General features: G+C 41.1%; 1 protein-coding gene across 1 annotated transcript; it reads left to right on the top strand.

The window, feature by feature from the left end:
* LOC120573582 (GRB2-associated-binding protein 1-like) lies at positions 1-24,672 on the top strand. Its single transcript, XM_039823390.1, has 13 exons — positions 1-541; positions 8,364-8,492; positions 8,953-9,118; positions 10,376-10,559; positions 12,241-12,929; positions 15,006-15,088; positions 15,572-15,681; positions 18,189-18,472; positions 19,214-19,279; positions 20,488-20,584; positions 21,486-21,618; positions 21,880-22,014; positions 23,667-24,672. The coding sequence occupies exons 1-13, from the start codon at positions 467-469 to the stop codon at positions 23,853-23,855; spliced, it is 2,340 nt and encodes a 779-aa protein (XP_039679324.1). The 5' UTR covers positions 1-466; the 3' UTR covers positions 23,856-24,672.
* The last annotated feature ends 757 nt before the right edge of the window (positions 24,673-25,429 follow it).

Raw genomic sequence — 25,429 nt, 5'->3', positions numbered from 1 at the left:
AGAAACCCTCTCAGAAGGAGGTGTGACTCAGCCGTGGAAGGACGAGCAACTCCTTCACGCGCGGATGGAAACTGCTGGAGTCATGGATCAATCAACAAAATGTATTGATTACAGCAGCATTCAAATGATTAGAAGTCTGATCTACTGATTTAAAGATCATCGGATCGGTTGGACGATCGAAAGCCTTGGTGACTGATTTGAAGCCAGATCAACTGTTCGCAGGTCTGATTGGAAGCCTTGATTTCAAGTCTGATTAACCGATCGGAATCCTGAGAAAAGTCTCACTCATTTGATGCCTTAATTGACTGATTTGACACTTGATTGGTTGAGACTGATTGAGTGCTTGGAATCCTAATTGACTTATTGGAAGTCTGTCAGTTTTGACCCCTGGTTAGAAGCGATTGATTGACTTATTGGAAGCGACTGATTGGAAGCTGTGTTTGAGTGGAGTGTTGTTGGCGCCAGGATGAGTGCAGCAGGGGAGGTGGTGTGTGAGGGCTGGCTCAGAAAGTCACCACCAGAGAAGAAGCTCCGCCGCTATGTGAGTATTTCACTTTTATGTTCAGCTTTTAGCAAAAAGAAATATCTCAGAATAAGTTTGAAAAAGTCTAATAAGTATCTGTTGCCTTGTTTTATAGTGTTTTTCAGATGTTGACATAAAGAACGCCTGAAGATTAACTCTTCCTTACTATGACTACATGTCATTTCTTAAAGTTAAAATCACAAACTGATAAAACATTCAGCAGAACACAGCTGTGTGCTGCTATAGTAAGTCATCTTGTGTTTTAGGTTTACTTTGATGTATCAGAACATGTATTTCTTATCTGTTTGATTTAGTTTAATTTTTTCTTTTTACAAAGTTAAAGCACAAAAAACATAAAGCGTAGCTAGCATGCAGGGTTGCAAATGAATAGATAAATGCACCGATTTACGTCTTATATGTATGTATTTGGAGGAATACATGAAAAGCTGCACTTGGCAAAACGTATCTCCAAATTAGAAGCAGAAACTCAGCCAAAAAAGAGACTTTGTTAATACCTTTTCATGTTTTACGGAAATCTAACAACTTTATTTTTAAATAGATAAACAGTGAAAAATCCATAGACATGGAGGACAATGTTATGGAAATATTTAATAATTTAGGAGTTGCTTATTAAAAAGAGACATTTCCCATGCATGCTTTTCTTTTGTAAAATACTGTACAGTATATCCACACAGCTGATTTGTAGCCATTGCCAACAGAAACACCTGTTTCTAACTTAAAACTTAAACTTACATTTTTTTTTACTTTAGATCTGGATACCAGCGACTTCGATACATTTACACAATTTTCAGCTTTTTCTGTATGTTGTGTCCCATATAAACTGGTTGAGTATTTTACTTTAATGTTCATTTTTAGGAGTGAAAGTATAATCTTCTATAATCTCTGCAATTTTTTTCCTGATTGAATCGACAAAATGAAACAACTGATTCCAATTAAATAGATAGATAGATAGATAGATAGATAGATAGATAGATAGATAGATAGATAGATAGATAGATAGATAGAAAGATAGATAGGGCATCTTATTTTGAAAGGAAATTATGTATTATAAGTTATGTATATACCAAAATCCAATTCCAAGGCTATTTGTCACTTTGCTTTCCAGTAAAAGAGCACACACACACACACACACACACACACACAAAAAAAAAAAAAACACACACACACACACACGCACACACACACACGCACGCACGCACACACTGCATATCTGGCATGCCTTGTGAGTTGAGCTAATCTCATCTCTCCTCTACATATTTTCCCTTAAGCATTCTTTTTTCTTTCCATTACTCAGTTGTATTTTTTCCAGTGTACTTCTCTGTCCCTTTCTCTTTTATTCATTCACTTTCTCTTCCTGCTTTCTTGGTCACTTTCTGGATGTATGTGTCTGTGGTAAGAAAAGGGTGAAGGCAGAATAAATGGGGCAGAAGAAAAGTTATTGTTGTTATTGAGAGAATAAGAGAGAACTTCCCCTTACTACCACAGTGTGAAAGAGCAGTTGGGGTGTTGCTGATCTGAAACCGCAACCTTTTACATGGATCAAGTGAGTTCCCTTTCTGACAAAATGATAACAACCTTAATTACGAGGACTCCATTACCCACCACCCCTATTAGTTGACATCAAAGGAAAAAAGAAGAGGCAAGAGAGCCCATTGTTTACACTGTGTGTACATTGAGCTGTGATGGTATACATAGCGCAGTGTGTACACACACACACATACACACACACACACACACACACACATCTGGCTAGCTGTGTGTTTACTCTCAACACACACACACACACACACACACACACACACGTACATACACACGCGGAGCAGCATATAATGACCATAGCAGACCGAGTATTGGGCCAGAGTTTGTGGATCATACCTCATCATACATACACTCCCTTTTGTGTGTGTGTGTGTGTGTGTGTGTGTACATGTGTGTGTAATCACTCTCAGCTGGGACTGGTTGGGAGGGGGGCCTCCCTAAAGATTTAGAAGTTTTAAACACACACACACACGTAGTCAGTTGAAGGAAAGCTGTATATATGAAGGTAATAGAGACTGTCTGAGTCTGTGTCCTATCACAGCTTGGATAACTGTCATGTGTTTTAATCAGAGTGTATTTGTGGAACAGAAAGGCTCCACAAAGAGTGCGCTAAAGTGATTGTCATAGTGATCAATCAAACAAAAGGAAAAATATGGTTCATTAGAACTGGTCATTTTGGCCACCGTTGAATACAAGTACCCTCAAATTGTAAAATGAAACGGAAGTTATTACCCAAAGTGTCTGTTAGAAAACATCCACCACAGCTCACAGACCGACTTTGTGGTTGAACTTTGATCTGTACAGTTTCCCTTTGCAATGAAGTGATTCAGTGGTTCCCAACGTGGAGGTAGGAGCACCTGTAAGGAGTCACAAGATAAATCTGAGTTGCAAGACAATTAATGGACTCAGTCACGATACAGTTTGCATGGAGTGCTGCTCGGGTGTGTAGAAAGTGTCCTTCTGGTACTCTTCAGTTTGGGGATCCTAGTTTAAAAGGTTGCAGGTATCTGAGGCACTCGTTATTCCTGGCTTAAAAAAAAGTCATTAAAACATGCCTACGCGTTTAAGACATTAAGGCTTTCATTAGGGCAATTGACTTCATGATGATGCCCTGAAGAAGGCCTTAAAGTGTGAAAGCGTCGGCATGTTTTAATGACTTTATAGCCAAGGAGATATTAAAGGCTTTTCAAACATTACCCTCTCGAGTGCCTCGGATGCCTTCAACCTTTTTAAACAATTAATGGACTGTTACTGATTTTCAATTCAATTTTATTTATAGTATCAAATCATAAGAGTTATCTCAAGACACTTTACAGATGGAGTAGGTTAGACCACACTATAATTTACAAAGACCCTACAATTCCAAATAATCCCCCATAATAGGTACACAATAGGTCAACATTTATATTTGAACTTATTTTAAACAACCTTGTCGCAGTAGTTGGGGTATTTTTCACTCGACTACTATTTACTCATTTACTTGTGATTGTTATTGAGTGTTGATTCGGGAGTTTTAAGGAAGCCATAATACAAAAACAGGTTTATATGAAAATAAGGCATTCATTGCAACTGCAAAAACATTGAATTTCAGTTCCTTCACAGTATTCACAGACCCTGCTGTAAAATTGAAAGTGTTGTGAAGTTACATGTCTGCAGTTCTGAGAAGAAGAGGAGGAATAGATCAGTAAATGAGGAATTGAACACTGGGACACTTGTTATTCGGGTCTGCTGTTAATTTTGGTTTGGAGGCAGGATGGAGGAAGTGTTATTTTGGATCCATTGTGCCCTCTTCCTGTCAGGGTCAAAGGAGGAAAAAAAACAGAACGAATAGGTGGAGAAGACATTAGAGAAAGTGTTAAAGAAAAGGAAATTATCATTATTTTGAAGTTGCTGATATTCAGGCAGCTAAATGAGCATAAATGTAAAAAAAAATGCAATGTGTGAAGTGAGATATTACAAACAGCAGACCCATTACTAAAATCTTTAGTAAGACATTCCTGAAGAGATGTTATTACATTAATTTACGGTACATTAATAAGACGTAATAAGCCATACGTTGTATCATATTAGAAATAACATGGTCTTTTTCAGACATTAAACAAACACAGATATACCCTAAATAGACACAATTAGACATGCATCTAAATTATGCTGTAATAAAAAACTGCATTAAATGCTATATTAGACCCAAAATATACTATACTTTGACACTATTAATCGAAAACGATTAATTATGAAGACATCACAACTTGTTTAGAGACATTTATTTTGAAATAGTTTCCGCTCATCCTGTTTTTTCGGGAGACGTCCTGAAGTTACTGATGGTAAGTTATATTGCTACTACTATAACCCTCATAAAGTACAATAACTAGAGTCAGCAAAAACAGGTTATTAAGGTCGTCAATACAATGCACGTGCAAGTAAGCGTGCACCAAGTGCACAGCCAATAACTTCACAGAAAGATAATCCAGACATGCTTTGTTTAGCAATAGTTTAGCAAAAAATGTTGTGTTTGGATTTCCTTGTGCCCACAAATGGATTCAAGACACTTAATAATAACAATTGTTTGAAAATATTGGAAATTGATTTGCAAATTTCGGACATTTTATAACCTTTTTTCTATCGTTTGGCTTCCGTTGAAGTCTGTTCAAAAACCCTTTCTGGGACCATAGAGAGCCTAGGGAGGTGAGCAAAATATACAATTTATATTCAGGTAAAAAGGGAGAGTTCTCTGCGCTTCTGCAGGACTCAGATGAAGATGTAACCTTACAACGTTAGTCACTGTTATGCACCTTAAGAAATAAAACCATCAAGTAAGAAGACATCTGTGTTGCACCGGCAATTTTTCGCTATTTTATACAATTTATATTGTTTGTGGGGATTACATTTTCCCTTTAATGCACTCTAGTCATACAAAAACATTTTCATCCTTGCTGCTGACACCCTGCTGCTTTTATTTGTCCAGTGGCCTGAAGATGACAGAGTGGGGGTGGGGTGGGGGGACAAAACACACACACACACACATCTACTGCCATCTCCTCGTGGCATTTCCTGTTCAGCTACTTCCTCTTCCTGCCTGTGTTTGGAGAGAAAGAGGTGGGAAACGTGCTCCACAGTATTTAATTGCTGTTCACTTTGATCACACACACACACACACACACACACACACACACACACACACACACACACACACACACACACACACACACACACACTCTCTCATTCAGAGGCATGCCTTTGGAGTCACGTTGGTTTTGTTGAGAAATATTATTAAACATCGGAAGGGATGGATTTGGTTTGTTGGACTGATGGAAACTTACTGGCAAACACACACACCCACACACACCCACACACACACACACACACACACACACACACACACACACACACACACACACACACACACACACACACACCATATCTGGCATGCCTTGTGAGTTGAGCTAAAGTACACAGCTCAACAATTTGTTTCAAGTCACTCTTCATCAAACCTGTGTCCTTTTCAGAAAGTAGTTATGAAGACTAAATTATCTGATTCCTTTAAACGCTGAAACAGAAAAACACTGAGATCATTGTGTGTGTGTGTGTGTGTGTGTGTGTGTGTATGTGTATGTGTGTGTGTGTGTGTGTGTGTGTGTGTGCACGTACTGTTCTTAAATTAAAGTCCTTGCTCATGCTCTGCTTCACACGTTTAAATAATCACGATGTGTCTTTCGCTCACACTACCTACACACTTACACTTACCCCTTAAACACACACACAAACACACACACATACAAAAACACGTGGACGTTGAGTCATGTCTGAAATATGAGTGGATCGCTCACGGGAGATGGACTCTACCCATACTGTATTGCTCAGCGCATGACGGCAGCAACCTCAGAGAACTGTTAGACATTTAGAAATTTTTGTGTGTGTATGTGTGTTGACATTCATGTGCACTGAAGTGTAAAACCTCTGACATGGGAGAGAGACACCAGAGTTAGTTTGTAGAACCCAACCTCTTACTGGTCTAAAGGGTTATTGAAAAGCATTATAAAGGTTTTTAGTTCAACACCTTTGGCTTGGAGGGTGGAGTGAACTCTGTAGCCAGAACTGAGTGGAGCTTTATCTTTTCGTCTTGTACAAGTGGCGATTGTTGTTTATATCTGTCAGGACACAGGCTGTTCTCATGAACCATTCGAACATATAGCTACAAAAAGTAATACACTTTAATTCGTATGTATTCAACATGTTTAGATCCTAAGATCCTCATAGAGAGGTGGTCAGGGTGGATGGTTGGGTCCTAAAATAGAGAGCTTTCAGGTGGGGTAGTGGAGTTCCTGTCCTGGAAGAAGTTAAAGGAACACGCCGACTTATTAAGACTTTGTCTTATTCACCGTATCCCCCAGATTTAGATAAGTCCTACATACCCTTCTCGTCTCCGTGCGTGTCGTAACTCGCACCCACCGCTAGCCTAGGTTAGCACAGATCTCTGCTCCTCACCACGGGGCTTCACAGGTGCTGCGCAGAGGCGTAACAGACACAGAGCCCCATTTGAGACTCTGGTCTCTGAATGAGCGAAAGTTTAGGGAAGCAACAAATACAGCATGATGGTCAGACCCCGCACGTAGCTGCCCGTTCTGTTCGCCTCGGAAAAATAAACGGGACAAAGTTACAGTTCTACCATGAGTTCTAGCACAATGAAATAAGGCAACTTATGATTTTGGGGGTTTACATAGGCTATTGTCTGGTTTCATATTTGTCAGTCAACTTTTCAAAATACATTCGGGGCTGGAAGTAGAGAGTTTGCCTGGAGTTCGCTCAGAGTTGGAGTAATAGAGTCAGCAATCACTCCGCCCAAGTAGCAGTGCTTTGTCTTCTGAGAATATAGTTCCCAGTATGTATACCGTTAGAAGATGGCTGTGTCTCATGTGACATTGTTATTTGTACACGCTGACTATACAAATCACAACATGTAAATAGGAAAATGTTGGTGTTATTTTGTCACTTATTGGGAGCAGTAGGCTAGAAGGAGCCGGTTACCTTTAGGATCTGTGCTAAGCTAGGCTAGCGGTGTGTGTCAGACAGACTTACGACACACACGGAGATGAGAAGGGTATATATGGACGTATCTAACTCTGGGGGATACAGTGAATACGCTAAAGTCCCAATAAGTTCCTTTAAGGGGAAAAGACAAGACTTTCATCCAGCAAATATGCATTTGTGTCCTGGGAATACTACTAAAGTGGAGTGGTGTTTTAAACCAAACCACAATCTTTATTCTAATCTCAACTAGTCATTTTGGTGCCTAAATTTAACACTTAACACACTCTGGTCGGCTAAACTTAACTGCAACGTCCACTGAAAGGACCACAGCCTCACGGTGCCCGGTACCCGGATCACAGCAACCTTTTCCTCGGCCAAATTTGACGCTTTAGTGCATAACTTTTTTATAATAATAAATGTCCGTTACATTCAAGCTATTGCCAAATGAGTTGTACAAAGCTAATTAAGACTAGCAGCTCCACACAACTCTCTCTGGATTTCTCAGTATGGCTATGTATGGCTAAGATTGTGTCGTCCAGCGACTTTCACTCACAGAAACTCGAGTGAAGATAATAACCTCTTCTGAAGAGTCCATCATGTTTTTTTAATCCTCTGTGTCCTCCTTGACTACGTAGCAACTGCGTAGAGGAGGGTTGGGGGTGAAGCGCGATCACAGAAGGCTTGTATCATGTGGCCGCGCCGACAGAAACTACGCACTATAGCTTTAATTGTAAAGACTGCAAAACGTAACTGTCATGTGACCAGTCTCCACTTGACCGGCTGGCAATCGCCGTAATTTCATAGGATATCATATGAACTGTTGTGCATTGGTTTTCATACGATATCATGCAAACCTGTTCATGAGAATGTGTTGCAGGACATTACAGTAATTCTAATTAATATTTTTTTAATAGCCTGTGTGGGTGAATAGTTTCTTGAGAATTTCAAACATCGCTACTGAGAGTTTTTCATGCGCTCGATGGTGTTTTAAGCCCCCAACGTCGACTTTAAGGCAGCGCTGCGACCGTCGACTTCAAGGCACCTAACCCTAACCTTAAACCCTAACCCTAACCATTGCCTAATCCTAGTGGCTTCCAGGCAGCGCTGCCTGGAAGATGACGTTGGGGGCTTAAAACACCTTTTCATGCACAGATGATATTTTTTTTTGTTGCCAAGAAGTAAAAAAAAGACAAAACTATTAAATAATTTTTTCTCACTGTATGTTATAATAGCTGTCTCTCGCTGTCTCCAGGCATGGAAGAGGCGTTGGTTCGTGCTGCGAAGCGGTCGGCTGAGCGGGGAGCCGGACGTCCTGCAGTACTTCAAGAATCAGCAGTCCCGCCGGCCAATCAGGACCATCAACCTGAACCTGTGTGAACAGGTAAAAAAGCCATGCTGGAGGAAAAGTCAGGGGAAGTTTAGCTGCTTGGCGTTATGAGCCAAAAATGAACAATTTATTGTTATTATTATTATTACTTTTTTTATTTCAACAAATGTTTTTATTCTATTTGTTGATGACCGTTATTGGGATGAGATTCTCTTTAAATGGGGGGTTTGTTTGTTAAAATATATTGGTTTTGTCTGTGTATTTATATTATGTATTTGTTAAATCATTTTCATCCTCCATAAATATGCTCTACTGCACAAACTAAAGTAATATGTAGAGTGATAATTACTGTGTCCTTTAAGGCTAAAGTTAACTAAATATTAATGCTGCAGAATTTTCAAATTAAATATCACTGAGTTTGACGAGCTGAATGTTGTAGATTTGTGTGTTTTAGAGATGGCAAAACACTCTTCACCCGTCTCCTATCCAATTCTGTTTCCCCCCTCTCCGTCAGGTGGATGCCGGCCTGACGTTCACAAAGAAGGAGCTGGAGAGCAGCTTCGTCTTCGACCTGAGGACGGAGGAGAGGACCTGGTACCTGGTAGCCGAGTCTGAGGAGGACATGAACCGCTGGGTGTCCTCCATCTGCCTGCTCTGTGGCTTCAACCCCACTGATGACGGTAAGACAGACAGATAGATAGATAGATAGATAGATAGATAGATAGATAGATAGATAGATAGATAGATAGATAGATAGATAGATAGATAGATAGATAGATAGACAGCACCTTTGTTGTTTTGCAGTGTGGGTTATGGCTGAGTCAGTGTGAAAACTAGTGGGAGGAGAGAAGAGAGAGAACATGCAGAAAGAATAGACGAACATAAATGTCCTCAGGACGTCGGTGAGTCAGATGTGAAATATATTATAATATCAGATAAGATGGTATTCTGTATAACAGCATTGCCTTTTGCAGTCATTTGAACTTTGTCTTGGTTTTGTGATGATAGTTTAGACTCTAATATCAAATTTTAGCAACATGCATAACACTCTTTTCGTAAAGTGCTCATATTATGCTTTTTAGCTTTTTCCCTTTCCTTTATTGTGTTATATGAGGTTTTTTTTGCACGTTCTAGGTTTACACAGTGAAAAAGCCCAAAGTCCACCCCAAAGGGACTTACCATATCCAACAGAAAACACTGTTCACAAACTGCTCCAAACAGCTCTACTGTAGACCAGCCTTTACTTCTGTGATGAGCTATAATGCTCGCCTAGCTGCTAGCTTGGCACTCCCTCATACTCTGCTTCTGACTGGCTAGTAGTCCTTACCTAGCTACTGCACATGTGCGACTCCCAACAAAGATAGGAACAGAAGTGAGATGCCTCACTCTGTAGCTAAAACAGAGAGCTCAACACACAGGGTGAAAAGAGGAGCTGCAGCAATGTGCAGTACAACAAAAATATGGTCTTTTTTGAAAATTAAACTATGTAAACCTATTCTGATATAACCTCTAAATACAATTAGAAACCTGAAAATGATGATAATATGAGCACTTTAAGGTAATTTTCTAAATGTAACTGTAATTTGTTTCTACGCAAAGATGGATAGATTTTTGTTTTGAAGCACTTGTTGCAGCCTAACAAAGATTAATTGTGCTATTAAGCTGATAAGCATGTTGTTTCCACAGCTGGGAATTCATTCGAAACACATTTCAGTATATAACGCAGTACAGTCCAACACAACCACTAACTCGGACCTGCAATATCTACATAAACCCATGTTAATAGGTTGAGCTGAAAAGAAAATATTGCTATTCAGGTTTATCTTATGTCACACACTTCAATACCCATAATGCCCTGCAGGGAGACACAGGAAGTTGGAATAGTTTCTCATAACTTTTTCCTTTTTTTATTATTTGAGTGAATTTTCTTTCTACAGTCCCGGCGAAACTTCCTGCGTCTGGCTCGTCCTCCATCACAGCGCTGACCCCGACTGCCTCAATCACCATGGTAACAGGGACAGTCCCACCCCCCTATGACCCGGTGAGTGTGCGAAACCTGGAGCACGATGGAAATGCAGAAGAAGACTACCTGTGGTTATCACACTGCCAGAGTCACATCAGGTAAACATACACACACCTACACACACACACACACACACACACACACACACACACACACACACACACACACACACACACACACACACACACAAACACACACACACACACAGCGAAATACAGGAAATAAGATTTAGTGTCTGTTTTCAGTCTCATATTGAGGTGTATACACACCTCAATCCTAGAAAAAGAAAGAACAAAAACATGTTATTGAGATGTAAATATAGAACCCAAAATTCTACACTTTAATGTACCATTCAGAGCTTACAGTAAACAGAGAGTATGTCTTCAAATCTCATAAACCTCATTGGTTTTCCACTATGCAAAAGTCTCGAGGACATAAAGTGCATTTTATTTCTGCCCTAATTTCCGATCTCCCTGCCCTAATTTCTCTGCCCTAATTTCCGAGCTATTAAAACTCCAACAAAAGTAATAATAATGCAATAACACAATACAAACCAATAGAATTATAAAATGATACGTCAGTAAAACAGTTTGTGACTTGAAGGTTTTTATCACTCAAGAAAACCAGCCGAAGGCTCTCCCATGACTAACAGTCAGCGTTACAGGTTCAGACGTGCTGAGTCTCGGGGAGGGGATTAGAGTTTATCTTAGTTAGGATCACACCCACAGATTTCACAAACCCTCATGGGACAGGTCTTTAAAACAGCACCATCAGGCTTATTTTCCTTCCTCCTCCTTCCTCCATCCAGATAGGGCTGTGATATGCTGAGTTTTGGCACGAAAAAACTGAATTGAAAACTGCAACAGCAACTTAGTTTTCTAGATAGATAGATAGATAGATAGATAGATAGATAGATAGATAGATAGATAGATAGATAGATAGATAGATAGATAGATAGATAGATAGATAGATAAATAGATAGATAGATAGATAGATAGATAGATATCTGATTTTATTAATCCCCGCAGCCAGGTACCTTATATTACAACATAAAACACTACTAATTAAACTTCAGTGCGTAACTTTTTGATATTAATGAACATCCATTACATTCAAGCCATTGCCAAATTAATTGCTACAAAGCTAATTAAGACTATCAGCTCCACACAACTCTCTCTGGATTTCTCAGACTATGTTCAGAAGATTGTGTCGTCCGGTGACTTTGCCGCGCAGAAACTCAAGTGAAGATAATTACCCCTTCTGAAGAGTCCATCATGTTTTTTTAATCCACCGTGTCCTACTTGGCTACTAGCAACTGCGTGGGGGAGGGGTGGGGGGTGTGCCCGATCACGGAAGGCATGTATCATGTGGACGCGCCGACAGCTTTGTTATCATTACTTAGAATTCCTCATGGGGGAGACAGAAACTACGCACTATAGCTTTAATACAGTTCAATACAAGATCATACACTACAATTACAATACAGCACAAATGCACTTAAAAAGGAGGGATACAAATACAATTACAGTGGGAATGCATTGCACAGTAAAGACATTTTACAGTGTGGGAAAAAATAAATAAGGTGCAGAGAGGACATAATGCCGATATGATTGTAAATAAAGATTATCAATAGTATATAAGTGAGTGGAATTATTATTATTATTTTTATTATTATTATAACCTTAAAATGAACAGTTACAATGAGAGTTGTTGACTGTTTTGGTGAACTGTCCGTTTAAATCCTGATTGAACTCTCTGTCTCTCTCTGTCTGTCTCCAGGCCTCCTTTAGGTTCCTCCACCTCTCTTGAAACTGACTACAACGACAACCTCTACCCTCCTCCCTCCACCAACTCCTCCTCCTCTTCCTCCTCCTCCTCCTCTCCTTCCCTCCTTCCCAATGGCCTCCCACTTCCATCCTCCTCCTCCTCCTCCTCTTCCTCCGGCTTCAGGGCAGCCCCTTGGACCGTCGCCTCCATGACGGGCCCTTTGAGCCAGTCTCTGGATGCCAGCATGACCTCTGACCTGCAGAGACGAGCCCACCGAGCTCGTTGTCACCCCTCTCCCCATCCCAGGAAGCACTCCCTGGACTTCCACCTGCGACCTGTTGTGATACCTCTCAGCGATGACACACACTCTGCAGTACATCCAAATACACACTCAAACACCACCAGTGTTTACCAGATCCCTCGTCCGTCATCCGCCGTTCAACCTCGACCTCCTCTCCGACGATCCTCTACCCCTTGTGTGGACTCCCTAACCCAGGCGGAGCTCCACGCCTCCACCCCGACTCCTCCGCCACGCCCGCCCAAGCCTCAGAACATACCAGCGCAGGGAGAGGGTTCAGGTGTGGGCACCAGGTCAGCCACGCTCCCCCGGTCCACCTCGGAATCAGAGAGGAGGGATGGATATCTGGAGGGAGGGCTGCCAAGGAGCAACACTATCACTACGTCAGGACGCACGCACACAGGTTAGAAGACTGCAGTCTGTCTGACGATTTAATTCCTTTAATGTGGGGAGAAAAAGGAAGAATTTGATTGCCACTGTGCCAATTTAAGGGAAGAAGCTACAGGCAAAAACATCATTTTGAGATTTTGGGCTATTTTGCTTCCAAAGAAATGTCTTTTTTCAGACTAGTGGGGGGAAAAAAACATCCAAAATACACATTTTGATGTTTATTTTACTACACTTTGTTTATTTGAGTCTGTACATTTCTCCTAAATTCACAAAAATATAGCATTAGATAATGCCTCATTTGTAAATTTAAACATAACATTTCCAGAAACTTGTAATACAAAAAAATGTCTATCAACTGGAGGAGTTTCATGGTGATATTATTTGAAATTTCACCCTATTACCCTTTAGTGTCTCAACCCAAAACATCCAGCAGAGATCTGGGTAAACCAAATCACAAATCCACTGTTTTTGGTGCCACTAGTGGGTAGCAGAACTCCACAACAAGCTGTTAAATACACATATACCTAACATATTCTCGCCTAAAAATGTAACGTGTAACGGCTCATATGTTGGCGAGCAGTTGCCTCTGAGCACATCTGGCTTTGGTGTGGAGACGTGTTAGCGTCCATCTGATGAATTTGAAGTCCCATATCTCCAGACAAAAATATTTTTTTTCACAGGGAAAAGCCTTTTGGTATCTGTAAATCAGTAATATTGGTGGAAATACTGTATATATTGTTCCCAAAGTGGTAGGTATGTGGAGAGCTCCAAAATCAGATTTTCTTTGGCGTCAAGTGACCAGGTCAGACTTCTTCAGAAGTAGTGTGAACACTCAAATCTTGCCAAGATCAGATTTTTTCAAATCAGATTTAGACCACTTCCATATGTGGTCCTGAATCAGACCCAGGTCATATTTTTTTCAATGTGGCCGCAGTGTGAACAACCAAGGTGGATTTGATGTGACTTTTACGTCAATCTGACAGAGATAATCAAAAGTTGCCCTAGACATCCGAAAGTTTTGAATAAACCGCGTCTCTGTGAAGCTATTCACAATGGAGTCCCACCACTCCTGGCTTCGTCTCTGCATCCACACAGACCTCTGTGGTAAATTTGCAGCCATAAGCCTGCAAAAGGCCAAAATAGCCAATTTGGCTCTCTTTCTCTTCATTCTTCTCCTCCTCAGCACCTGCTCATTAATGTTACGGCTGCCATTATCTAACTTTAGTGCAACAGCGTGCTGCGTCTGATGTGATTGTTATTGTTCTTTTGCGCATGCGGGTCAGTTTGAAACAGCAAACAGTTCACACTGGAATCTGATATAGGCCACATTTTAAAAGGTAATGTGAACAGCCAAACAAAAACTCGGATATGAGCAAAAAATCCGAATTAAGCATTAAGACTTGCGGTGTGAGCATAGCCTTTTAGCCAGCAGAGAGTTTTAAACCTGGCAGGAGGAGGAGATCAAGCAGCTTTATTGTGCAGAACTGGCAGCGTTGATGGATTATATCCTCACAGCTGAGACAATGCGTGCCTGTTTGTTTCATTAATAAGACGTGAACTTTGCCCCACAACACCACCAAGAGATTTTTTCAGCCAGATTCTCCAATGTTCTTTTATGATGGAGACACAGCCGCTTCAGAGCATATCCATGACAACAGTTTCTGTATTCATACTGTACATGCTCGGACTTGATACTTTCTGCACAAATATTTGCTTTCTTAGTAAAAGCTCCTTCTTTCCGTCTACATTCAGATCTGGCCAAGCTCTGTTTCTACTCTGTCAGCAACAAGTCTTAAAGCGGGCACAGATGTTCCGCCAATAGGTTGCATGTGATTTGTACACGGTCATAGTGGTTAATATGCTGCATGTGCAAGTCTTTTTGTGTAACATTTAAAGGAATAGTTTGACATTTTGGGAAGTGAACTTACTTGCTTTATTGCCAAGAATTAGATGAGAAGATGGATACCACTCTCAGACATGAGATTGGTATCAATCTTCTTGCGTCTTTCCCAAAATGTTGATCTAGTATCCTTTGTGAGTGCTCTGAGCTTCATGTGGTTTATGTTTTGTGTTTTGTTTTGTGTTTCAGGTTATGACACTTTTTGCATCCCTCGGTCTCTGTCCGACCGAGCGAGCATGTTTGAGTTCAGCGAGAGCTTCAGCAGTTACTTCGTGAGTTTAAACGTTTTAAACCTCAAGAACAAAATACAACCGTTGTTGTGTCAACCCTTATTTTCTATCTAATCATTTTCTATCTGTATCATTTCAAAAAGTATGTCTCTCTCTCTTTCTCTTTCTCTCTCTCTCGCTCTCTCTCTCTCTCTCTATCGTTCTCTCTCTCTCTCTATTTCTGTAAAAATGTAAAGACCAAATTTAACAATAGATACAAATATGTACAGATATTTAAAACTGGGATCTTTGTATGTGTGTGTGTGTGTGTGTGTGTGTGTCATTTTGTCAGTGTGTCATTCACTGTCCCTCAGGTTGTGGCATGTTGTATATATTGGGCAGCAAGATAAGCCCTGTCTCCTTCTCCCAGGAGAAAGTTTAATTTTTAATTTAAATTCATCTCTTTGAAACTCACTCTCTCTCTCTCTCTCTCTCTCTCTCTCTCTCTCTCTCTCTCTCTCTCTCTCTCTCTCTCTCTTCTCTCAGTTTAATAAAGGCATGGTACCTCTGAGTAGTGTTTGCTCTGAGGATGATGATGTGGACGACAACTATGTTCCCATGAGCGCTGCCACCACTGAGCCTCCTGTCGCACCAAGGTCGGTCAGAAGATACGTGATATGATAAACGTGTTCATCTAATGATTTGGTTTTAAAAGACATTTTTGTGTTGTCTTTTTAAAATAATACTTTCTTTTTAAACATTTATATTGTTAATATGTATACTATGTAAGAGTCCTGACAATGACATCTGGGAGAGAAGTTGCATGTTAATGAAATTTGAATAAAACTACTCCAAAGTCTAAATAACACTGAACCCACCGAAGAGGTCCCTAAAAAACTTAACAACCCAAACATGGGCTCCTTGAACTCATTCAAACATCCTTGAAGAACCCTGTAAATGCCTTTAAAGGACAAATCTGGCGCAAAATGAACCTAGGGCAGAGGAATCGCTATTTCTACACCACTAACAATGCTCAAAATAGCACCACACTTCCATGGTAGCATAATGAGGGTCCCTAGATGGCGCCCGCCTGTATACATGAACGGTACTGTCTTTATAATCTATCTTTTTAATAAACTGTCTGTACACATACAAAGTTTTCAATGCTTCAATTTACATGTAGCGACCCACATTATGCTACCATGGAAGTGTGGTGCTATTTTTAGCATTGTTAGTGGTATAGAAATTAGGGCTGGGCGATAGGGAGAAAATCAGATATCACGATATTCTTGACCAAATACCTCAATATCGATATTGCACCGACATTCTAGGGTTGACAATTGGCAACCCTAGAATAATTGGTCCTTTAACAAAATATCTTCACACTTAGATTTTAGATGAATAATCATCAGTAATGTGGACATAATGTCTAAGTGGGAAAAGGCAAATAATAGAACAGCTAGGTCTGGTAGGTTCAGAAAATGACATCACTTACCCTAATGCAGCCTTTAAAACCAGTAAAAGACAACACTTATGTCATATCACGATATTACGATATCCAAAATCTAAGACGATATCTAGTCTCATATCATGATATCGATATGATATCGATATATTGCCCAGCCCTAATAGAAATAGCAATTTCTTTTTACTTTACCCTCTGCCCTATAGGTTCATTTTGCGCCGGATTTGTCCTTTAAAGGCATTTACAGGGTTCTTCAAGGATGTTTGAATGACTTCAAATAGCCCATGTTTGGGTTGTTAGGTTTTTTAGGGACCTCTTTGGTGGTTTCAGTGTTATTGAGAGGTATTCTTTTTACTTTACCCTCTGCCCCGATGACGAGCGTTATAAGGTAATTAGCGTTTTGCGATGAAACTGGTCACATTCGATTAGCATTAAAACATATCCCAGAGAACGGTCAACTTGGTACACATATGTAATTAACCCCTAGGTTTATTTTGCACCAGTTTTGTCCTTTAAGAACCTCAAGAATCCAACCAAGAACCATTTGCAGCTCTTTAGAGAACAATCAAACACCTTGACAAACTAGTAGAAACTTCTTCCAAGATTTAAACCTCTAAAGAAGTGGGTCAAATGCAAAAGCTGCTTACACACCAACCAGACGGCCGACCCTCGGCAGAAAAGCCAGTGGAAATGATCAGTCGTGTCCCACAGGTCCAAAAAACTGCCTCGGAACATACTGAGGCGACACCAACTTGAGAAACGTAATACATCTCCATAGCAGCAGGCGGCGCTACTCTGTATTTTTGCCCAAGAAATGAAAACCGGCAGCTGATTGGACGAACGCGTCACATGGGTTTGTTTTCTCCAGAAATTCAAAGCCAGACTGTCATGTCGGCCGTTCAGAATACAATCTCATATTGTACTAAAATAGTTCACTGAAACGTGTTTCTGAAAACATTTTAAGCGAGAAATAGGCCATGCAGTTGCTGAATCTGTCTTCATTTCATCTCAACAAAGGTCAGTTTAAAAGATTTTCGTCAGATTTTGAGAGACTCTAGTCACTTCATTCCGCTCGCCATTTCCGGGTGAGTCCCGACTGCCCTGCCTCCGTATGAACGTGTCAGGTCGGCCAAAATGAACGCCGACAGCCCCCCAGACTGACGACAGCACGGGACACACCGAACAGATTCGAGTCACTGATCTTGCCAGACTGTCCAACGGCCGATACTCTCCTTGGTGTGTCAGCACCTTAAGACCTCTTTTAGCAGTTCTCCCTCCCCCCTTTTTGTCACACGGGTAATGCATGCACAGAACAGCCAATAGGAATGCTCTCTCTCTCTCTCTCTCTCTCTCTCTCTCTCTCTCTCTCTCTGAAATGACCTGTGATTGGCCAAAGTCTTCCGCCACGGTTAGATTATCTAAAGGCTGAAAACTGAGGTACAGAAGTCTGGTTTTCTTTCAGACCACTTGAATTATAATATCCTGAAAGATTATTATTATAAAGTTATTTAATTATTAAGGCATTTTCTGTCTACCACAGCTTTAAAGACCTATACACTTCCTTTATATAACAGGAATATAGAATCACTTATTGATCCCTGGACTTTCCTGGGACCTATTTTGAAAGAAGTAGGTCCTTCTAGGTTTTTTCTTTCTTTTTTCCAATTTCTACTTCTTCTTCTTCTTCTCGTGTTCCAGGGTGCACCCACATCCTCCCTCTGACTCCTCTGTCCAGCTCCAGGATTCCAACTATGTCCCCATGACCCCCCTCACCCCTTCCCTTCCCGTCCATCCCACCCATGCCACAGGCGACCTAGCGTCCCTGGGAAGGCAAGTCCCACCACCCGCCCACCTGGGTTTTCGTAATTCCCCGCTGACTCCCGCCGCTCCCGGCACCCCGCCGCTCCGGAGGAACACCGTGAACCCTGAGGTGAAGGCCATGCCCCCTCCCATCCACCGCAACCTGAAACCACAACGCAGAGGTGAGTAGCAGTCCGTCACGGAAATTTGACATTTAATTCTTTCGCTATCTCTGTCAAACACTTGCATATCAGAACTGAAGAGCATGCTATATGATTACAAGAAAGCTTTCTGTGATTAGAAGTTCAACAAGAGCTTCATTTCAGTGAGAAAGTCAGCAAGCTGCAGCACATCATTGATGGTAATCCCAATACCTTTAATCAAACTGCATTGGAATAAAATTCAGGCTATATCTGTCTAACCCAAACAAGGAATTAATCATTTTACGAAGACATTTTTGTCGTTCTGGTTTGCATACAAAATAAAATGTAAATTCTGCAGGTTAACAGAAGCGTTGGGGTGGCAGTAGCTCAGTCAGTAGGGAGTTGGGTTGGGAACCGAGGGTTGCCAAAGTATAGCGGTGGACTGGTAGCTGGAGAGGTGCCAGTTCACCTCCTGGGCACTGCTGAGGTGCTCTTGAGCACCGAACCCCCAACTGCTCCGGACGCCGGTCCATGGGCAGCCCCCTCACTCTGACATCTCTCCATTAGTGCATGTATAGGTACTGAGCATGTGTGTGTAACTCAGGCTGGTGTGTAATGTGTATAATAATAACAACAGAGTGAAAACATTGTAATTTCCCTTGAGGGATTAATAAAGTATAAATTATTATTATTATTATTATTATTATTATTATTATTATTCCCATTGATTTTGTTGCTGTTTGCCTGTTTGATGCGTTCTGATGTTGTGAATCAATGCAGGAGTTTGTCAGCCTGCAGAGAGAACGGACGTCCAGACTGCTGGAGAGTCGACGCACAAGACAAGAGGTAGCCTACCAACTACTAACTGGGCTGACGACACAGCCCAGCAGTTAGTGTCTGAAATGTCTGTGATTTCTGTTCCTGAATTAGTTGATTGTTTCTTCCTTCTCAGTGGCTCCTGTTCTCACTTTCTCTCTTCAAATGTCCTCCCCCCCGTGTCTTTCTCTGTTTGTCATTTCTCGTCTCTCTTGTTCCCCTTCGGCCTCTTTTAGTTTTAATTATTTACCTGCTTCCACTTTGCTCAACAAGGCTGCAATACAATAGCATGACAGCAACACACATACGTATACTGTATAGAAAGCTGTAGCTTAGAAACTCACATTAAATATTAATAAAGGTTCACAGTTAGGGAGCTGCTTCCAAACAATGCTGCTTTTTTGGGAGCTTTTACTTCCTCTAACACGCTATAAGCTTTTTATTTTTCAAACATTAAAAGCTTCATTAGTATTTAATTTTTTTGTCTGATTCAAGACATCAGACCCTCTAATCTCTTCCCTTTACAAATCCCCTGATATACCAAACTGAAAGTACTTTTGTACTGCTGTTCAAAAGAAAGTAAAAGCACTATTTCTTATTTGTGGGTAAGGTGGCAGCAATGAACACACTCTTTACTCCACTGGTTTGTTTTTCTTTTCTTTTTTTGCGTAAAACATCTAGCCTCGTGAGACCGTCCTGATCTCGCGAGCTCCAGTTTTCCACTCGCAGATCAGTCTGGCATCTTGAGATAGAGGAAATTTGGAGCCGTTCGCCAAATGACCGACCAATCAGCGTTGTTTTTGAGGCAGGTTTAGGTGCGACTGTTCAGTTGCAGATTCCACGGATGAGATGAGCGTAGCTATCGCGCAAGTTTTATCCAAATTAGAAAGTGTTCCTTCATTGAAAGAAGAGCAAAAAACGGCACTGGAGGCTTTTCTCGGAGGAAAATATGTTTTTGCTCTTCTCCCGACTGTCTATCACCAACATAGGTGGTGATAGACAGATGATTTATCCAATCAGCTAACCAGTATTTTCGCCCCTTCCAAAAAATTCTCCAACGGAAAGTTCCTAGATGGATAAGCATCTGGCGGAGTCAGGTTATAAAACATCCTCAAGTTCTTAAAAATGTCTTTTTCTCTCTCTCTCTCTCTCTCTCTCTCTCTCTCTCTCTCTCTCTCTCTCTCTCTCTCTCTCTCTCTCTCTCTCTCTCTCTCTCTGTATCTCTATCTCCCTCCCAGGGAAACCAGCTCCTCTGGACATCACTCCAGTGCAGCAGGATTGGCAGGAAGTCCCGCCCCCTGTTCGCTCGCCCGTCACTCGAACCTTCACACGAGAGTAAGCGTGTGTATGTCTGTGTGCGTGATGTTTTATTGCAGCGTCAGCAGAAAACTACAAAACACTTCAATATTTCATGTCTACCACCCAGCCAGAGAGGCGTGATGTGTTCATATCTGTTCATAGCAGTTAGAATCAGCTGCGTTGCCCTCTGCTGCCCCCCTGTGGTGCTGAAAGAGCACTGCAAACTGTATACTAAACATGTAATAGAAGATGTAATACAGATTAGAGCAGAGAGATTAAGAGATTAAAGCAGAAACAGTGGAGCCTGTATAGAGTAAAAACTTTACACAAGCTGCTAAACTGAGAAAAGAATAAGACATGAACATATAATATTATATAATATACAATGTTATGTGAAATGATGAAAAAAGGAATTCACATATTTTATTAGCAATTAACATTATAATGAAAATATGAATATAGTAATATATTTTTGCCATCAGTTAATTCGTACATATTAATTTAGGGCTGTATATAATCGATTAATCTGCCAGTTAGTCTCTTATGCCCTTCACAACTTCCTGAAATGCCTAAAAAGATGTCTTTGAATGTCTTCTTTTGTCCAGTACTATAAAGCTAAAAACAGGGAAAAGCAGAATGTTTGGATTATTTACTTAAAAATGACATCAACGATTAATCGATTATCTATAGATAGTTGTTTATTTGGTGTTGATCAAATAGTCAATTAATTGATTAATCATTGAAGCTCTTCACGTCTTCAAATGTCTCGATTTGACACACGTCACAGATGGAGCCAGAGAATTTTTGTCAGAGTTGTTGCTGAAAGTAATGAGCTAAAATCAAAATCAACTAATTGTTGCAGGCATAAAAATGCATTAATGACGATCATTTTGTGTGTGTGTGTGTGTGTGTGTGTGTGTGTGTGTGTGTGTAACAGTCCATCCAGTCATCGGACTGCCAGGCCGCCCTCTGCTCACAGCTCGTCCCCCTCCTCCGACTCCGATGACACTGATGACAGTTACGTCGCCATGACAACAACTCCCAACCTCAGTTTCAGCACCGACGAGATGGTAAAACACTCCTTCCTTTTCCTTCCTTCCTTTTTTTTTACATCCTTCTTCCTATCCATCATATTTCCTTTCATGCATTCTTACTTACTTTCTTCCTTCCCTTCTGATCTGATTCATTTTGGCCCTGTTTTTCCCCCATTCATTTGCTTCTTTCCTCTCTTTCTTCCTTCCTCCTCTCTCTTTCTTTCTCTACCGTCTCCTTTTAATAAAGGCTATGCTAAACTAAACTAAAACTAAACTAAACTTTGTGTGTGTGGACAGTCTCTGAGGCTCATGCTGCACCGGGCCTCAGAGGGCGGAGTCAGCAGCCCATTGCTACGGCGAGCCAGAGGCGACAAACAGGTGGAGTACCTGGACCTGGACCTCCACACTGGGCGATCCACTCCAACAAGACAGGTGACACCGCTCGCTCTACTCTCTGCTTTGTCACACAAGTCACAAAAATATGGTTTATTATTTAAAATATTGTTACATATTGTGCAGCCATGTTTGCATGTAGGTCCTTTTGATTTTGTGTTTATAATCTTCCAGTGATTGGTCATTTGAGTTAGAATCGATCATTCATGTCTGGTGGGAGTTTCGCCACCAGAGGGTGCCAAGTTGACACCGTTTCTTCCCATAAAATCATGTAAACACTTCTTCATGTTTTTTAAAGGACAATCCCAGCACAAAATGAGCCTAGGGGTTAATAATACATGTGTACCGAGTCGATCGTCCTCTCGGATCTGTTTTCATGCTAATCTAATGCTTCTCTAGCTTGAAACAAGCTAGCGCAAAGCGCTGATTAGGAAATTAGGAAATCATCTTGGGAAAACAGTCATGACCAGTCAAACGACAAGCGCCGTGCGACCAGTAACCTGTAACATAGCTCAAGCATGGCGTTCGGCGTGCGACTGGTCATGACTGTTTCCCCAAGATGGCGCCTGCTTGTATACGTGAACGCTACTGTCTTTATAATCTATCTTTTTTTTATAAACTGTCTGTACACTTACAAAGTTCTAAATGCTTCGGTTTACATGTAGGGACCCTCATTATGCTACGTGGAAGTGTGGTGTTATTTTGAGCCTTGTTAGGTCGGTTACACACCGGTTGCGTGGCGTGTGCGTGGCGTTTCTGTTGCGTGTCAGCTGCGTGGATTTTTCTATGTCTTTACACACCAGAAACGTGTCTGACGCGGCGCTGTTGCTGCTAGCCTTGTCTGGACACATGTATGTTTCCCATTGATAAGATGAAATACCATGTTAAACATAAATATATACTGATTTGATTACAGCAAAGACAACGTCGGCAGTATTGACGGCAAAATAGACTACAGAATATTTCGTTCTGTATTGACAGGTGCAATATTAGAAAATCGATTTTTTTTATTACATTATCAAAACCTAGAGACTTTCAAACATCAACATGTCATTAATTAATATGTATTTGTGTCTAAACGACATATATACATCTTTTTCTATTCTATTTTGCCTGGAAACGCTTCCAACACGATTGCGTGTCGCGTGAAAAATAGGTGTCGGTTCTATTTCAAGCATGCACGAGTTATCAAGCCGTGCCTGAGACGCACATGTCACGCAAGCAGTGTGTAAGCTCTAACCTGTTAACAGGGGAGCCGAAATATAAACCGACACGCTACGCAGCTGACACGCTCACGCGACGCATCCAGTGTGTAACTGGCCATAGTGGTATAGAAATAGCGATTTCGTTTTACTTTACCCGTACCTTAATGAATAGCTTTATAAGCTAATCAGCGGTTTGTGCAAGCTTGTTTCAAGCTAGAGACACATTCGATTAGCATGAAAACATATCCCAGAGAACGTTCGACTCAGTACCCATGTTTTATTAACCCCAGGTTCATTTTGTTCCAGAATTGTCCTTTAAGTATTAAATAGACCTACTTAGTATTGTGCTTCACTGATTTCTTCTGATGTTTTTTCAATATGTGTGATACACAGCTTTGTCGTTGGCTACATCTTTATTTTTCTTCTATGCTTGCTTCGATAAATTAATATACCCAAGTGATAAAAATAAATCTTTACCACAACCAGAAACGCTGCACGGCAGAAGGTGGAGGCAGTGGCGGAAGCGAGCAGGCAGCAGCGGGCGAGGAGCGTGCACGGGGCGGGCGTACACGTGTGGACTACGTGGTGGTGGACCCCAAAAGAACCAAGGCCCTGAGGAGCACCAGAGAGGCATGGCATGATGGGAGGATGTCCACGGAGAAGGAGAAATGCTAGAGATGCACAAACACACACAGTCATGCTGTTCTCAAGCAGCACCGAGTTTTTGCTTATAAACTAATGCATTCCTTGCTTCCCTTCTCCTTTCTTAACATGCTAAAAACTCAAATCACTGTTTGATACTCATGCGGTCATTCAAAGTCATTTCACAAAAAGAAGAAAAACAGAAAGATGTCAGTGATAACAGCTGTATTGTGTGATCAGCTGGGTTGAAACTCAAAACTCAGAAAGCTCAGTTTCACATTGCTGCTACGATGAATTACTCAAACATGTCGAAGGTCGACGATCACGCATCGGTGTTTTTACATTTTCAAATGTGTCCAATGTGGAGGGAGTTTTGCATAGTACAGCTTTTGTTCATGGAAAGAAATAGAAGGAAAAGTGTTGTGATCCACAGCATGTCAAACGTGGTTCTGCATCAACATATTTTGGCTAAAATTAGCTTCAGTCCAGCTTCACGTAGTCAGAGAAACTAAGGATCTTCAACTCCAGCTGAGTTTTTAATTTTTAATTAGAGTTCTTCCTCCAGAGCTTCTTGGCATCAAAGAAATGTTGTAGAGATAAAAGAGTTAGAGCTATTATTCTCTAAACATCATGTTTCCTGCTGAAATTATGAAAAAGATGATGGGTGAATCAAATGATTAACAAATCAGAATAATTATCAGCGATAGTTTTTGTGTGTGTGATCATCCCGGGCAGTCTGTGTGCAGCGAATGATTGTGTCCAAATCCAAGCTGTAATGTTATTGCTGAATCATTTCACTGATTGTGATTACAGTAATAATGGTTAATAAAGGAGTCTTCACTTCACATTACTTTGGGCTGCTGGTGTGTTTTCAGAACGACACAAAGTCCAGTCAAGAGACAAGTACAAGTAGGTCGGTGAAGGGATCCGCCAAGTTATTGTGATTCATCCTGTAGGGAACATTAATGTCTGTAATAGTTGTCAAGACATTCCACTCCATATCACAGTTAAAAAAAAAAAAAAACAGGATTAATGAAGTCATTAGACTTGAGAGAACGTTGTTGTCCCATCCATGAATAAGTACACAGGGGTGCTGAATGTCTGATTTGACATAGAATTGCTTGTTTTTTTCCCCGATAAATCATGATGCATTGCCAGACCTTCCTCCACAGCGCTGCGGAGGAGGGTCTGGCTAGTCCACACAGCATTCCGGGATAGGAGAAACAAGTGCTCTGGTTTATTGGCATTTCTTTAAACCAATCACAATCGTCTTTTTGCAGCGCTAAGCACCAGACGGAGCAACTGCGCCTCTGCAAAATAACCTCTGGAAGGGGAACTTGTTTTGGTGGAACATGTGTAGGCCTACGTTAAAAAGTTGTTTTAGTCGTGAGACAGAAACCTCTGATTGGACAGATAGTCTAGCTAGCTGTCTGGATTTACCATGCAGAGATCTGAGGAGCAGTTAACCATAGTCCTCAGAAATCCACCGGAGTTTAGAACGCCAACACAAAGAAAGCGGAAGGTACCGGACACCCGGACGGAGCGAGTGAAATCTGGTGGCATTTCCAGCAGCAACGGATCAATCCCGGATGTGGAACGTCGTAGAT

This window comes from Perca fluviatilis, chromosome 14 (assembly GCF_010015445.1).
Source record: "Perca fluviatilis chromosome 14, GENO_Pfluv_1.0, whole genome shotgun sequence".
NCBI lineage: Eukaryota > Metazoa > Chordata > Actinopteri > Perciformes > Percidae > Perca > Perca fluviatilis.
This window is presented reverse-complemented; position numbering and strand designations above follow the sequence as displayed.

What these genes read in the sequence shown, in the direction of transcription:
- LOC120573582 (XM_039823390.1), top strand. Translation starts at nt 467, where the DNA reads ATGAGTGCAGCAGGGGAGGTGGTGTGTGAGGGCTGGCTCAGAAAGTCA. An exon ending in CTTCAACCCCACTGATGACG is followed by an intron (nt 9,119 to 10,375) that starts GTAAGACAGACA and finishes TTCTTTCTACAG; the next exon opens with TCCCGGCGAAACTTCCTGCG. An exon ending in GTTTCAGCACCGACGAGATG is followed by an intron (nt 21,619 to 21,879) that starts GTAAAACACTCC and finishes GTGTGTGGACAG; the next exon opens with TCTCTGAGGCTCATGCTGCA.